We start from the raw sequence: 17,251 nt of genomic DNA on the forward strand, positions 1-17,251 counted from the left end.
CCTTTTCTCTCTCTAATTTACTTTTAAATAAACTTTTCTTTCTTAACCTTTTTGTGTGTCACAATTCTTTGCATTTACTCGGATCTCTGGGTTACCGTGCTGCATGCTTCCCCTATCCACCTCGCAGCCCTCACCCCGTCCGTACCCTAACATGAACCTCTGTTGAAATAAAAATTAAACTATTTGTTTTTCAGACACTTTATGAAACTCAAGTGATAGATCAGTAATCTATATTGGGGAAACTGGGATTCAATACATACAGGCGTTTATTCAGTTGTGCGAGGGTCATTTTAGTTTTAAAAATAAAGCATTGCAATACTCTGAATGAATACTTACAGTTTTTTGTTCTATAATAAGACATGTCTAAAGTATAGCATAGCCTGTTAAAGGTAAAAAATAAATCCATTTTTGTAATTTCTCTCTTTCTAGCCTTTGAAAAATCGTGGATGCTACATTGTGTTTACCATGAGTCACCTAACCTATCAGTTGTGTTTGTGAATTTCAGTGGTGAGATGTGAGGTGGAAAAGCAAGGAGCCAGAGTGATTTTCTCCATGCAAAACTTACATTTGAGGAAAAGAGAGGAAGAAGTAAAGAGATGAAGGGAATAAACAAAACGATAATAAGCAGAACAAGGGTACTCGGACTGCATCCTGTCTACGCCTAAATGTGGGGGCTGTGGCTAGAGCAGCTAAAGAAAAAGAACACCTCTCCTACTGCACCTCAACCACTGTTTGTTCTACTCAGAATCTGAGTGAGAGAATAATGATTTTCTCAAGTGGCCAATTATTCCAGCAACAAAGAAGCCATACTTTACAATGTTAGCCTTGGAGAAAATGTAAATTCAAATTTTATGCTCTCTACCCAATCACTGTCACTGTATATCAAATACAAAGACACAATATTTGCTTGTATATTAAGAATGAAGTTGGAAGTAACTTTTGACTCACAAGGCATCAGATTGCATATTTGGATGATCAAAACAAAGCATCATACAATCCTTAAGGGTGTGCATGAGAATTATCCGCATATATGATTTACATTTTATGTTTTAACTTTCCTAAGTAGGTAACATAAATGTTTGTTAAATGTGCTAATCTTCCAGCACCTGTTCGGTAGCTTTAAAACCATCTCCCTGTTGTTTTAAATGCATGAGAAACATCAAAGTAAAGGTGTCAGGATGATAGGATTTTATTGTTTTCTAACCTCTCATGCATTCATGTTAGCCTCTTATTCCATCCCTCTCCATCCTCTCCTACTTTGCCCTTTTTGCTTGACAAGTACTTTTTTAGTGACTTTTATTTGTCTACTTTGTTTCTTCAACCCCAGTGAGTGTTTTTCCCTTTTGGCCTGGAAAAGCCTTAGACGGTTATTTTGATAACAGACTTCTTGGCAGGCAGCAGGGTCTCCTGTGCTCCAAACTACTCCCAGAGGCGGCCCTAATTGACCAAGACCTGCTACAGTAGAGTGTCCTCCACAGCTCATTCTTCAAAATACAGAACCTACATTAATGAGTCACCTGAGAAATGAAGTTAAGAGGGTATAAAATAGATTAAGATATTAGAGGAATCATTCAGATTTAATTTTAAATTTCTTTTTTCCTTATTTTTAAAATATGTTTTTCAGTTAATGCAAAAGGAACACACAATGAATTAAAAAAAAAAAACTAACAAAAACAAGTAGACCCAAAACTGCAAGAATGTTGTGCTATACCTGACTGTTAAAACTGTTCGAGAAATCCTGAAACAGTTAAAACTGGAAAGGAAGAGACAGGGCAAGCCTGGACGTTGGATGTCTTTAGATCGACTTACAGTTTTGGCAATGAAGGGCTGAGCTTCAAAAGGTATAAGCAAAAGCGGGAATGTGATCAAAGTTTTTTATTTTTTAAAACACTTTCTAATAGTTTGGAAGATATTTTGGAGGAATGGAAGATTAAAGGAAGGACACTTACCAGGAGATGTCTTAATTAGTCCAAAGGAAAGTTAGGGCCTTAACTAAGTGGATAAGGCCACGAACTGATAAGAAGAAATGGACTGCAGGAATGCTAGAAAGTAAAATTGCAAGGACTTGTTGGCATTAGGAGTAGGGCTTATAATTTTCAGCTTTAGGCTTTGATACAGGGTTAGATGAGGATTCATCAGGATAAGGAAACACAAGCTAGAGCGGGTGAGCACGCTGAGTTAAAAAAAAAAAGAAGCAGTAAAATTAGCTTAGCAGATTGAGCTTGAAATTATCAGTATATTCTACTCATCAAGTATTTAGTGTCAATGTGCCAGGTACCACAATGAGTGATAAGGATACAGTTTAGAAAGCACATCCATGATCTCATGGACCTTACAGTCTAGTGTGGATAGAATGGCAATAAGGAAACAAGTACGTATATAAACCAGGTGTTTTCAAAGGATCACATGGTCCCTAAAAAATAAAACACAATGACATAAAAAAAATAACTGAGAAGAATTGTTTTTGAACGGGTAGTCAGGAAATACCGGTCCTAAGAGCTGATATTTGATTCTGCATGGCAAAAATAACATCTAAAAAAGATGATTTAAAGGAAGAACATTTCAAGTAGAGGAAACTGCTGGCTCTGATGATGAAAACAAACTCAGCATCTTTGAAGTCTAGGAGTTTAGTCATCAAGGAGAAGATGGAATAATATAAAGACAGAGTTGTGGGAAGGTTTCCATAGGACATATAGTTTGTCAGATCCCACAATCAGTTGGTTAGCAGACTTTGGACTTCAGACTTTGGAAAAGACTGGGATATGGACAAAAATATGGGCATTATATATCTACAGGTGGTATTTGAAACTATGGGAGAGAATGATAGCATGAAGAGACAAGAGGCAACAGAAGGAACATGAGGAAAATTAACATTTAACAGATGAGTTAAAGAAGAGAATTCATCAATAACAGATAAAACGGTCAGAAAACTTAGGAGAGTGAAGCAGAGTTTGCAATATCTTCGACTAAACAGTAGTTTCACAAAAAAGAAAGTGATCAACAGAGATGAATGTAATGAATAACAGGGTACAAAATGTTTCTTTCACAATGTAGTAGTGAAGATCACTGGTGAATTTCTTATATCGTTTACATGTAGTAGTAGAAGCAAATCTAATTGCAGTAGAGTGAAAAGAAAAATCTGAATGCAATTGATTGAAAAGCAAATTAAAAGGGAAAAGTAGCCACAGCCAATGAAGAATATTTTCCAAGACATTTGTCTTAGATGAGAGAAAAATTGTACTGGAAGTATTTTTTTTTTTAATAGAAATTTGAACATGTACTCTAGGTTGTAAGGAAGGTGTTAGTAGAAACAAAAAGTCAGAAGAGGAACTAAATAAGAATAACCAGGCCCAACAAAAGGCTGAAAGGTCAGATCATCCCCTACAATTAGAGAGATAAGCTGTGAATATAAGACCTCTTTTTCTTTTTTTTTTTTCAAACTATAGCCATTTGAAATACTTAAAAATCCTTTTGTGAATAAATCATCTATATGTCTCAGGATTATGAATTAAGAAAACACCCATCTCTACATACCCAAAGGAATTATCAAACTCTTGATGGTGAAATCACACTGTGTGTTGTACTAGAAAAATTTAGGCTTGCTGTTGTATTGAGGAAGGCCCCAGGGAACGGGGCTTCTTTGACTCTTAACCTAGTATCACTTAAATGATCACCTTGTGTACCTATTGGTGGAATCCTGCCCTACTAGGCCATTTACTGGCTAAATGTTTTGGTTAGCCATTTCTAAAATTTCGGTTTTTCATTTTTTTATCATATATTCTTTTTTTTTTTTTTTGAGTTGGAGTCTCATTCTGTCGCCCAGACTGGAGTGCAGTGGCCGCTCCCGGCCACTGCAGCCTTGACCCGCTAGGCTCTGGTGATCCTTCCGCCTCAGCCTTCCAAGTAGCTGGAACTACAGGCGTGCGCTACCACGCCCGGCTAATTTATTTGATTTTATTGTAGAGACGAGGTCTCGCCAAGTTGCCCAGGTGGGTCTCGAACCCTGCGGGCTCAGACAATCCACTCACCTCAGCCTCCCAAAGCTCTGGGATTACAGGCTGAGCCACCGAGCCCGGCTTTTCATACATTCAAAATGGTTGTGTCATACATTCATAATCTTAGTTACTTCTCTCCCTACCCTTAGAAGTAGAAAACTTAAAAGAAAAAAAGAAGCTTCCTTTTAAATCCCTATAAGGTCCACTAGAAGCATTATCTTAGAATGCTAAGATGGATGAAAACACTGGAAAGTGATGACAAATCACTGCTTACCTGACCCAAATGCTTACCCTTAGTTAGCTAATTCACAGAAATACAGTAACTAGGAGTTAAGGGAGTTTATATCTATTAAGATTTGGCTACTGTTTGTGATTAACGAAAAATAGGAAAGGTTGACTACTTGGATTCCTTGACTCAAAAGTTCTACATCTTGCTGGGCTTACTACGATCCTCTTAAAGTCTAATTGTGAGGCAGAGCAGGGACCCCCTCCCCCACCTTAGAGGCCTGTGGGGGCCCTCCTGCAAGCAAAAATAAAGACTCTTTATTTTCCTTCCGTGAAGGAGAGAATGGTTGGGTTTTGAAAGACTATAAGCAGAAGTGGAAATATGAGCAATGTTTTTCATTGTTGCATTAAAAATAATGCCTTTCTAATAGTTTGGATGATGTTTTGAAAGGATAGAGGGAGGAGATTATTAAATTAGCCCAAAGGAGACTTTTGTTCCTTCAAGGGAATTCCAGGCACCTAGAACAACTTGTTCAGAAAGCCCAGACCCCCACCAAATGAATTTGCTGCCACACAGACCACAGATGAGGGGGAACTGAGAACGGAACGCTCACCACTGTTCTTCATTCTATATTTCTGAGGGGACTAGAGCAAGTCACACCCATGAGCCAGAGCTAAAATTCTTTTCTGCTGACTCCAAATTTTTAAACAAAGCTTCTCTTCCTTAATCAATTGCGAATCCGAAAATTTCTGAATCCACCTATGACCTGTAAGTCCCCGCTTCAAGATATCCTGCCCTTTTAGGCCAAATCAATGTGTATGGTTTTCCTTGTGACTTCTGCTTTCTGGAAATTTGCCCCTACAAGTAAAAAAATCCTTCCTTGCAAGCCATTGGGAAGGTCAAGACTTAAATGTGAGCTGCTTTTCTCCTTGCTTTGTGTCCTACAAATAAATGCCCTCTTCCCTCTCTCTGCAAACCTGAGTGTCACAGCTCAGTTCCATAACAATTGTCCAACTACCACCTAACTTGTTATTTTCCTGATCCTTCCAACAATCTAATCTTTTCATTTTTAGAAGTCATGATGCTCTGTAGTTTACGGTCCTTGCTTTTTCTGCTTATATTGTAATAAATGCTGGGTCGTTCAATACTAGTCAAAATATAATTCAGGAAACTTCACTGATATCAGATAGGCTGAAAGGTGCAGGGCTTAACATCTTTTGTGGAAAGGCTTAAAAATTCAGCACATTATTTTTTTTTTCAGTCTGCAGGAATACAAATAACAAAAGCTTGTAAACCTTGCATAATAGTATCAATGTGAAATATTTAATAATTTGAATTTAACTTACCAGAAACGCTTTCAAATCAAATTGTAAGAGAACAGTTTTCTTTATTTAGTAAGCATTTATGTAGTACCTACTATGTGCAAGGTATTGTTTTTAGCAATTTTCAAATATTAACTTACTTAACCATTGTGATGAAACCATGAGGTACGCAGTGTTGTTATCAATACAGATAGTGGAACTGAAGCTAACAGAGATAATAATTTGCCCATCCTTACATATCTAGTAAGCACTGTTGGGTCTCAGAAAATGATAACCCCAAATTTGGTGCTTTGGCATACTGAGTGCTTTGAATAGAGGAAATTGAAAGGCCTCAAAAACAAGGCTAAAAGCCCATCTTTCTCTGACTTTCCTCTGCCTGCTGATCTGCTTTCTTCCCAAAAGCACCAATAGGGATTTGTCTGATGTTCTTTCAGTTTTTAGGGAAATTCATCCAGAAAAAATGCAATTGTCTTAAAACTCTCTCCCTAGGAAAATCATCAAATAACCAAGAAAGATTAACCACTGGAGAAGAGGAAAAGAAACAAAAGTTACCACCATGCCCAGACAGTCTTTTCATCTATCCTCCTGAGGGCAATACCTAGAGACTACCTGGGAGACGTTATCTGTATAATAAGAAAACTTTTGTTCACAGTGAAGTTCTGCCCTTTACCTTCTCACCACCACTCTGAGATCTCAGAGCAACTTTGTCCCTGGTCATTGTTCTTCTGGCTCATTCGTTTCCCCTAAAAATCCTTTACTACTACTCATAGTTGCCTGAATCTCCCATTTTTTTCTTCTCCATGAAGAGATTATGTAAGCCTCGACAATCTCAGTCCTCTTGGAGTCTCACATCTTATATGGCACCCAGGCTTATGCATGTTAATACATTTGTATTATATTGTCAGTGCATTACAGTAAACCTTCAGAGAGGGTGGAAGAGATTTCCCTTTGCTCCTGCAGCACCAAAATTCACTCTGAAACAATATAACTCTCAAAGATGATTCACTTATTAGCACAATAACTGAGTTGTTGCTTAAACAAGGCAAATAAACCTTCAAGGATATAGCACAGAAAAGCCTTGAGAAGGGATGGGAAAAGTCTAACTGAAACTCCACATTTCACATTTATTTGAGAATTTTCTCTTTTTATCCCTGGTAACAATGTGGGAGATCAAAAAATGTCACCCCCCAAATATGACTCTAGGAGACCAGAATATGCTACTCCAAAATATGCCACTTTGGCATAAGAATTATCTTGAGCTGATTGTTCTGAGAAACAACAGACACAGGAGAAGCTCTGAAAACAGAGTAAACGTTTTGCAAGGGAAATTTACATCTACAAAGGAAATCTCCCTTTATGTATCCTTTTTTTTCTTCTCAGGAAGAGAAGAATGACTAAATTACCAAAACTCCTATCCTTGAGGAAGACACTGAACCAATCTGCAACAAACCTTACCCTTGCTTACTGTACTTCTCCTGATCACCTCCCATGACTCCCCATGGCCAAACATCCTTCTTTCTTTGTTTCCTTTGAAGATGGTATTTAAGCCTGAACTCAAAGAACTCTGAGATTTACTCATTCCTTGAGTATTTCCCATGGACACATGAGGCGTACATGCTAACAAACTTCTGTTTGTTTTTCTCTTGCTTATCTGTCTTTTGTTAAAAGTGTCTGTCCTAAGAACTATGAAGGGTAGGGAGAAGATTATTTTTCCTCCCCTACAGTACCAATGGCCCTCTCTAAAGCTCTGCCCAACAATAACCGAATTAAACTTTTCTTTGCTTCTACTTAGTATTGCCAAGATAGGCTAGCATTTTTGAAATATGACTTATAATACCAAGCATTAAAAAAAGGAAAGAAAAAAAAAGAAAGAAAATTCAACTGGCACAAAATGGTAAGTATGGTAATACACATATCTAATGGAAAGAATTAATATCTGATTCAACAACAATGGACTAGCTTACCACATTCATTGACCTAGCTGCATCCCATGCTTATTTCCTTAACTGGTCTCTCAATCTAAAGACCCCTAAGCCTTCCCAACTGCTTACTATCCTACTTCACTAAAGGGTTATATTGATGGGAACCAATTTTTTTCCTCAATTTATTAATCATCTATTTATGACCGCCTAAGAAAACTTTTAAAAAGGATATTCTCTATCACTCAGGAAACTCCATTCCATTCCCTGTATAGGTTTTGAAGGATATTTGCCTGGAAGGACTGTAACCATTGGAACTACCACCAACTACTTAAGCTGTAGTGTACTGAATATAATGTAATGAAATATAATATAATATAATGTAATTGAAAGGACATAACATGGAGCCAATATACCCAATGAGCAGCCATTTTAACATTGTTTAGCTCTGTCATGTTTCTCTAGCAGTTCACTTTAATTTATCCTCTAATCACTAGCCAAGGACAGAACCGGTTTCTCGGAGGTAATGATTAATAATTGCTTTACAACCCTCTCCCCAGCTTGTTTTGTACTAAGTAACTTTTCTATTTCAAGTATTTGCCTCCACACATAAGCCCCAGTTAACCTAATCAGCCCTTAATGACCTCCATGACACAGACAGACTCAATTACTATGGCAGCAATTATGTGAACATCTGCTAGGGCTGTCCATCACTTGGTGTCAGTACCTGTGCTTACCTGTCCCCTCTGTGATGGCATGAAGCAGAGTACCACTCAATCACCTTATCAATTTTCTCCCATCAAAGAGAAAGTTTAAAAGACATTCAACTTCAAGTAGCAGTTGCCATTGCTTTTCTAAGCCATGGTCTGACCATGTGGCTCCTTGAGCTATGGTTGCTGTATTTCCTAGCTTGGTTCCCCTCCCCCCTCCCCTACCTTGGGGAGGTGAATCTCCTTTCTATCTCTCTCTCTCTCTTTCCCCCTCTCTTCCGCTCCCTCTCCCCCTCTCCCTTGGCCAATGTTTTGTTAAGCACTGGCCAGGTCATGTGCTCTTTCAGCTATGGCCACCGTGTTTTCTTAGCTTTGGCTCCCCTCTCCTACCTTGGGGAGCTTGGGGATATAAATCTTCTCTCTCCTCTCTAATTGACTTTCTAAATAAACTATATTTTCCAATATAAATTCTGTGCAATTCTTTGCATTTTTCTCATAGCACTGGATCGCAAACCAGACACTCCCCCATAGAGCCTGACCTAACATTTGGAAGCCCCACTGGGATATATTTTAATCTAACATTTTTGGAGTCCCTAGTGAGATCTTTAACCTAACAATAACATACAGAAGTCACACAAGAAGGATTATATAGGTATAGTAACAGCAAGGTTTTCCTGCTAAAAATTTCTTCCATAATTATGTGAAAAATTATATTCAGAATTTTCCTTTTCCTATTTATAAACTTTAAAAAGTTCTCAGGGAAAAAAAAAAAAACCTAAGTAGCAATTTCCTAGGCTGCAATTTTCTGAAAAAAGGAATCACTTAGTATTTACAATCAGAAAGCAAAAATTACATATACCATATACTAATGAATGTGTTGCATTTTTATTAAATGTGTTCCATAAAAATATTTTATAAGACAGTCTACAGTAAGGCAGACAAATCTATGAACTGCATCAGTTAAGCTTAAATGCTACATCACCATCATTGTCTCTAAGGCACATATGACATTACCAAATTCTTATTCTATTTTTGCTTCTATAGAACTGTATAAAATAAGCAACATTTTGGTACCAATTCATCACCAAGAAGGGCAAATTTTCACTATAATGCCTTATGTATTTAAAAGACTTTTATAACTATTTAAGGGGTGACATTTTACTTTTGCATAGCTTAGCAATGTATTAATATATTCACTTTATTTTTTAAAATGTATGGATACATTACAAAATTTTAATCATAGAAGAATACAAATAATTTAAAATTCTTGGCATATGCATTAACATGATCTTCACATTCAGATTGAATGAATATTCTATTGCTTCCAACCAAAAAACTTAAGAGAAAGTAAGAGGTGAAATGTGGACAAATTCAAAATACCTTCGTTTAAAGATAAATATCAAGGAAACACAAACTTCTCTGCATAGCAGTAACACAATGACTTTTAAAGTTTCCTCTGGAATTTCCCCCACACAGTAACTTTATTGTCCTAATTTGTTGTACCTTAAAATAGTCAAGAGTTGAAACAAAGAATGCAAATTTTGTTCATAAATTCTCATGTATCCTTAAACTATCATAACTTCTTAAAGACAGGTTATGGATAAAAAAAAAACATGCAGGGCTTCAAACCAGTATTTGTACATCATAAATCAATATGAATTTTGAAGATTAAATACATTCTTTACAAATGGTTAAAAAAGCAATCATGCTGAGAAGACAGGGAACCTTTTTCCTTGGCTGTTATCAAAGACAAATGGCATTGATGATACAGGATTTTGTACATTTACTTATTTTTAATATTTAGAATGAAGAGACCAAAAGGACTGCAAATAGAATTTCCAGATCTAAATGTATAGACTTACTGGTACATGCCATAGAAGGGGGGTCTTTTTCAGCTCTGAAGTAACCCTTCTCACACTGACAGACAGAAGTTGCTTCCATGTAGGTTAAGCTGTGTGGAGGACATTTAGAACACTTGGTGTTCCCGGCAAATGCTTTATAGAATCCTGGTCTGCAAGCTGTAAAAACAGAAGAAACCATTTTTTCTTGAAGTTATTCCTTGAATTCTTTTGTCTGTACTTGTACATCATATTTTAATTTATATGCACATTAGATCTCAGAGTTCAGTGTCACACATACACAGAAAAATCAATATATATTGACATTAATAAATGAAATTAGTTATTCAGAGTTAGTAACATGACTGAGACATCATGTTTTAGCTAAGGCTGCTAATTTGTAAACGTATACCCCGAGCATACACACACACACACACACACACACACACACACACACACAAAGTATGTTTCTGGTAAAACAAAAAATAAAAAATGAGTGATCTGCCCTATGCATATCTTAACAAAGTTTTTTGCACTTATCCTTATTATCAGAGTACTGGAAGACAAAGAACCCTGAAAAATTCTACTTGGCATATCAAGCTGTGTAGTTCTCACCATTTGAAGAAATACTGAATTGTGTTGTGTGTGACAGGAACTTATATTAATATAATTAACTGCTTTTTCTTCATGTACTCACCAGTCCGTAAGTTCAGATAAACCTGAATGACTTATCAGCAAAAGATGTGATCTGCATCATTTCTCAAAGTAATAGAATTCATAAAAGAAATTTTAAAAATTTGTAAAAAGCAGCGTCACTAGATGCTGTTGCACAACAAATGTTGGTGTCATGTAATTAGAGAAGGCAGGGAAGAGTAAGAAATTTAAACATAAAAAGAAAAGAAAAATAACCCTAAAAGTTAAGAGTAAAAAAGTGCAAATACTGGGTTTCGTCAGAATAACCTAATAATAGCAATCCAAGGAAAATCTCAAAGTCACCAATTCCAAGTTTATAAATAATAAGTTTGTTTATTGTTCTTCAAAATATTCAGCCTATTTTTCTTTGGAGAGTGGCTACTCTAAAGACCAAATGAGCTAACGCATGTTAAATGGTCCAGTTACTAATTCCAACTTCTTTCTTACTGTCATCAAAGAAATGTTTAAAGTAAACTTCCTCTTGAACAAGCAAATAGAAACACCTTCAGACCTACAGAAATACATTGCAAGCTACATGACTTTCACCCTAAAGAATCAGAGTAAAAAGCTCTGATTCTGGGAAAAGATAGAGTAAACACATCACACCCTGTTTTTCCTGCTTAACTATAAAATCTGGCAGAATACCCTAAGCAACTTTTTAAGGACTCTGAAAAGTAAGTAGAAGTAGGAAGATGGGTGGTGAGAAGCAAAATTTGAAGTGCCGCTGAGCTGGTGGTGAGTTTACCATTGTTTTCTTCCTTCTCCCCATTTCCCACTCACCCCACCCTGGCCTGAATGGACAGAAAACTTGGAAGTGGGAGCCAGGTCATGGACAGCTTCAGCTTTTGACTTCAAGGGGGGGAATCAGAACTCCGAATGCTCAGAAAGAATGGGGGACTCCCCCCTCCCCTTTTTTATTTTCTCCTTAGCTCTTGTCCAGCCCTCAAGCATTCACATGGTGGCGGTGATAATGGGAACCCATTCGTCAACATTTTTTTGTTTAAGTTGGGGTCTCATTTTGTTGCCCAGGCTGGAGTAGAGTGGCACAAATGATCACAGCTCACTGCAGCCTCCACTTCCTGGGCTCAGATGATCCTTCTGCCACAGCCTCCCAAGCAGCTGGGACTATAAGAGCATGCCACCATAGCCAGCTAATTTTTTGTTAGAGATGCGGTCTTGCTAAATTGTGTAGGCTGGTCTTGAACTCCTGGCCTCAAGCAATCCTCTTGCCTCAGTCTTCCAAAATCCTGGGATTACAGCCATTGAACATGGCCCCAAATTCTTAAAAGAGGAAACCTTCCTCTTTGTTCACTGAAGCTGTGGTTCTAAGAAGATTTGGTCCACCTCATTGCATTTCTTCTTTTCTCTTTGTCTTCCTCCCACTTGGCCCTGGATACAAAGTGCACAACAGAGTAGGGCAAATCAAGTCACAGTCTTCTTGCCAAGGGGTCTTAAACAGGAAGCACAGGAAACCAGAAAGTGCCAGGGTGAGCATGGGGAGAGAGGAACTTAGCACAGCAATCCTTGAACTTGCTCATGAACTTCTGGGTTCATTCAGGACCCATTTTGCATTTGGTTCTATTTAACATGCCAAGGACTTAAGAACTGAACCAAAGAACCAGCACCCAGCTCGCAGACTAGCAGCCAAGTTTTAAACTTCTGGTTAGGTAAAGAAGAGGATACCAACCTAGAAACCACGTACTGTTGATGTTAGTCTTTGTTGTCACTATTGTGACACATTAACTTACAAAAGAAACAGGGATTTTATAGAAATATATATTATCCATAGATATATGCAAATCTAGGTAAGTTGCCATTAATAAATGTAAAGTGAATGCATTAGATCCTAGTTTTACCATATTTTCTCTCTGATTCATGATATGTATGTTAAAGACTATTGAACACAAGCACATTCATTCAAGAGATGGAAAAGTGTCAAGTTCAGGGCATTATTTACAAAATAAAGTCAAAAATACTTTAGTCGTCTAAGACTGGTAACAAGCAAAATTAAAATTCTAAAGCTGTTTCTACTGTGAGAAGAAGGTAAGTGTTTCTATTCTGGAAGTAAGGATAAAGTATGGAGACCAAAATGCTTTATATCAACAGTGTTTAGAATTAGGCTCCATTTTTATATTTTATCACCACTTTGAATACAATATGGTGATAATACTAGCGACACATTGAAAACTAAATATGCTTCCACCAGTACAGATCACCTTTTAAGCATCCCATCATTCGTATTTTAAAGTGGTTTTTACTTAATTTTCTGCTCCCCAGTTTATTTTAGTCAACCATACTTAACTCCGCATCAATACTGCTTCTTTCATATTTAGCACTGCTTTTAAAAAATGTCCTTAGTGAATCTATCCCCATCTTACCAAGTATCTTAAAATAAAATTCTCTTTAGTTTTTTTTATCCCTTTATCAGAGATTCTTATTCTTACTCCACTGTTTTTTTCTAGACATTCATTAATAACAGTTTCTCACTTTTTCTTTCAATATTTCTTCCTTGCATATTCCTTAAGTCAGACTGAACTTACTTTAATGAATTTTTTAAAAAGTCTCCAAAGAGAAGATACCCAGTAATTCGCCATAGGATATATTAGTAATAATGGCTACAGCAAAACCATTTATAATTATTGAGCATTCAGAATGAGCTAGGCACTTTATTGGGCATTTTGCATACAATTTTTTGGTTATTCTCACCAAAAAATTAACTACAAAGAATAATAAAGGATGTGGCCTTTGAAATTAGATTGCATGGATTTGAATTCTGCCTGTGTATTTTACTAGCTCTGTCATTTCAGGTAACTGATTTTCTTTGTACAACTTTTCTGTAAAATATGTGCTGTAGACTAAGTATTTGTGTCCTTCCCCTCAAATGTGTATGTTGAAGCCTAAATCCCCAATGTGACTGTATTGGAAGGTGCAGACTTTGGCAGGTGATTAAATAATGAGGATGGTGATCTTATGAATGGGATTAGTGCCCTTTTCAGGGAATGGAGAAATCAGAGCGCTCTGCTGTCTTATATGTCAGCACACAACAAGAAGATAGTCATCAGTTAGTAAGGAAGAGGGCCCTCACCAGACAACAGATCAGTTGGAGCCTTGATCTCAGACTCTCCAGCCTCAAGAACATATTGTTTAAGCCACACAGTCTATGGTAATTTATTCCAGCAGCTCAAGCTGACTAAAAGATAGCACCAACTCAGGGGTTGTTATGAGGATTTAATAAATATAATGTGTACAAAGTAGGGTGTCTGGCATTTTCTTATTTAGATGAGAAAACTGAAGCTAAATGATACCAAGTAACGTGCTGTGGCAGATTGTATTTTCCAAAAATTGGCCCAAATATATCTTCCAAATCACTTGTTCTTCTGGCAATGTCTTATAGACACTCTTTTGACAAGAACACTAGGTCTCTGTTCTCTCCTTTTGAATCCAGTGTGCTTGTGACTATAGTAGAGGTGGCTTTATGGGATTTCCTAGGCTAGGTCATAAAAGGTGATAGAGCTTTTGTCTGATTCTTTGAGATTCTTATTTTTAGCAAGGAGGAAGCACCATATCAGGTCAAGCAGTCATGGAGGGGACCATGTGTGGAAGAACTTGGGTTCTTGGCCCACAGCTATGGTCATGCTCCCGGCTGGCAACCAGCACGAGTTTGCCAGACAGGTAAGTCATCTGGAATATGGATTTTCCAATCCTCAGTCCAGTCACCCCAGCTGATGCTACATAGAGCAGAGATGAACTGTCCTTGATGAACCTTGCTCAAGTCACAGATACATAACAAAATAAATGATTGGTGCTATTTTAAGTCACTAAATGTTGGAGTGGTTTCCTATGCTGCACTGGGGAACTGGAAAACTTGGGCATATGGAAGAAGCCAGAAGTTAAGGAGAAGGTTCGTCTAATCTATAATCTGAGTTCTCATCATTAATTTTCCTATTATATTTGGAACACTCTGCTTATTTTGCAATCTGGGTCCATGATGGTGCCAACCACACCTTTTAAGGATCATTGATAATGGTATTTGATTATATATAACTATTATAATAAAACACTTTTTTTTTTTTTTGAGTTGGAGTCTCACTCTGTCGCCCAGACTGGAGTGCAGTGGCCGCTCCCGGCCACCGCAGCCTCAACCTGCTAGACTCTGGCGATCCTTCCGCCTCAGCCTTCCGAGTAGCCGGAATTATAGGTGTGTGCTACCACGCCCGGCTGATTTTTTGATTTATTGTAGAGATGAGGTCTCGCTGCCCAGGCGGGTCTCGAACCCGCGGGCTCAGGCAATTCACTCACCTCAGCCTCCCAAAGGCGCGGGATTACAGGCTGAGCCATCGAGCCCGGCTATAAAACACTTTTTAACTAATGGTTTCATTTTCTCTTAACCATGATTCTTTTATGTAAGAAGCAAAACTAATACAGCTTTATTCAGATTGGTAGAGATAAAAATGTATTCCAAAACTTTCATTTCACAAAAATGTTTTATGTGTTCACTTTATTTTAAGGAAAAAGTAAGCAAGGCATGCTATATTTCAACCTAGAATTGAAGAAAAGACTCATCATTAAATAGATTGCATGCATGATTTGAACACTTTGCACAAACTTACTCATCACTGCTCAAAGCATCATGTACTCTGACACCTCGGTAAAGTTTGACAATCCTATCTTCTGCTGTCATAGCAACAAAGTTACAATCTACTCTTCAATCTGACAACTGTGAATGTCCCACTGTCATGTATTTGTGTCATTTCTGTAGCTGAATAGTGCAAAAAACTAATGTAAAAATTGTTGAATTATAACTATAAATTTTTTCCTGAGTGAAGAAAACAGTGTTTTTATAGAAAGTTATTAAGTATATTGGTAATCAATACAACAATCACAATTTATTGTCTACTTCAAATGGGTGTTTTATGTATTTATTCTATGTAAGTCTTACAGAAACCCAGCGATGTGGATATTAATATCCATGTTTCAAAAAATGAAGAGATGGAGTCTCTAACAATTGTTCAAGGTCACAGAGATGATATATAACCAAGCCAGGATTTGAAGTCTGGGTTCTCTGAGTCATAAACCCAAATTTTGTTTGGTATAACACCTTGTCATTATATGACTATATATATACAAATACACATGTAGACATGTATGTATATGTGTATGTGCATATATATATCATTTATATTTTTAACATATGATACATTCCTAGCAGTATCACATTTATCTCTTCCCCTGTAACCTACCATTGCAATTATCATATGCATTTTACATTCTGATATCTGTTATTTCTTATTTCCTATAAAGAGGCATGTCTTCTCAACTCCACTGTAAATTACTTAATAGTAAGTTTCCTGCATATGCCATTTCACTGAGACAATACTGAAAACAGAGCAATAGAGTATACGATTGCTTACACACATTCTTAATCAATATACATATTAGTCAAAATTATATGAGAATATTATAGAATAAAACTTAGCAAAGCAGATATTCAACACATTCATAATCTGCTTTTCTTAAAAATTGTAAAGATAATATACTATAATATGGCTTAAAATTTCTAAACTTTTTAATCTAACCCCTCTTCCCCATGAGTAAGTATTCAGAGAGCATATAGGGGGTACCAAAAATGTATACAATTTTAAGAAATGAAAAAACTATCAAAATTGTAATAGTCAATATATATAGATAATAAAAGATGAATACGAGTCATGTTTGACTTCTGCAATTACAAGAGGTGCTCAAAGTAATTACCATCAGCATCTGGACACTTCTGAATGTGGGAAACTGTGCAAGACTTGTTGCAGTATGAGGCTTCCCATATCTTCCCTTGTATACATCACACACAGTACCATGCACCCCAAACTCACTACAAATCTGTGCAATTGTTAGGTATGTTGTGCACTGTTGCATACTCATGCCTCTATTGTCATTGTTCTTCCACAACATTCTCAAATTTCAAACAGCACTTCAAAATAGTCTTGTGCTTCTTGAATGACAACCTTACTTCTGCCATTTTCTTTGACTGTCCCACCAGTTTCATGGTGACACTAGCATTCATTTGAGTAACTCCATCTCTTAAGCGAACATCACACTACATGTTGCTACCGTAATTCAATTCAACTTTGAAAAGTCATACATAGATAACAGCTCTTAACATGTGTATACATTTTTTGGCAACATGGTATATCAGTATTTATCATACAAACTTGAAATCATTACTTGTATGATTGGTTGAAATGTGAATGGATGTTTCCAATGCATTTTCACCACAAGTAGCCATCCATTTTACAGTAAACCTGTAGTGCGTGAGTTTCATAATGATATTGTGAGTTTTATTTTGTATTATTTATTGCAATTAGGGTTCTTATGTTGAATGGCAATGAATGATGTTACTAGTTTACCATCTTTCTATTAATTTTTAAAAATAGCTTACTGAAACCTTGGTCTGCATTTTACTGGAATGTCCTATAACATTGAATTGAGTAAACTGGAGCAGCATCTTCCATCTAGTGCAAGTAGAGTACCTATACTGATTGAGCATGGTTTGG

General features: G+C 36.8%; 1 protein-coding gene across 1 annotated transcript in view; it reads right to left on the reverse strand.

Annotated features, from left to right (window-relative positions):
• Nucleotides 1–17,251, reverse strand: part of LOC103267690 (ephrin type-A receptor 6-like) — a 362,332-nt gene that overhangs the window by 10,158 nt on the left and 334,923 nt on the right. The window contains 1 exon segment of the mRNA XM_008065281.2: nucleotides 10,035–10,190. Coding sequence (XP_008063472.2) covers nucleotides 10,035–10,190 — 156 coding nt within the window.

Source organism: Carlito syrichta, unplaced genomic scaffold (assembly GCF_000164805.1).
Source record: "Carlito syrichta isolate Samal-C Ts95f unplaced genomic scaffold, Tarsius_syrichta-2.0.1 Scaffold103333, whole genome shotgun sequence".
In the NCBI taxonomy this organism is placed as follows: domain Eukaryota; kingdom Metazoa; phylum Chordata; class Mammalia; order Primates; family Tarsiidae; genus Carlito; species Carlito syrichta.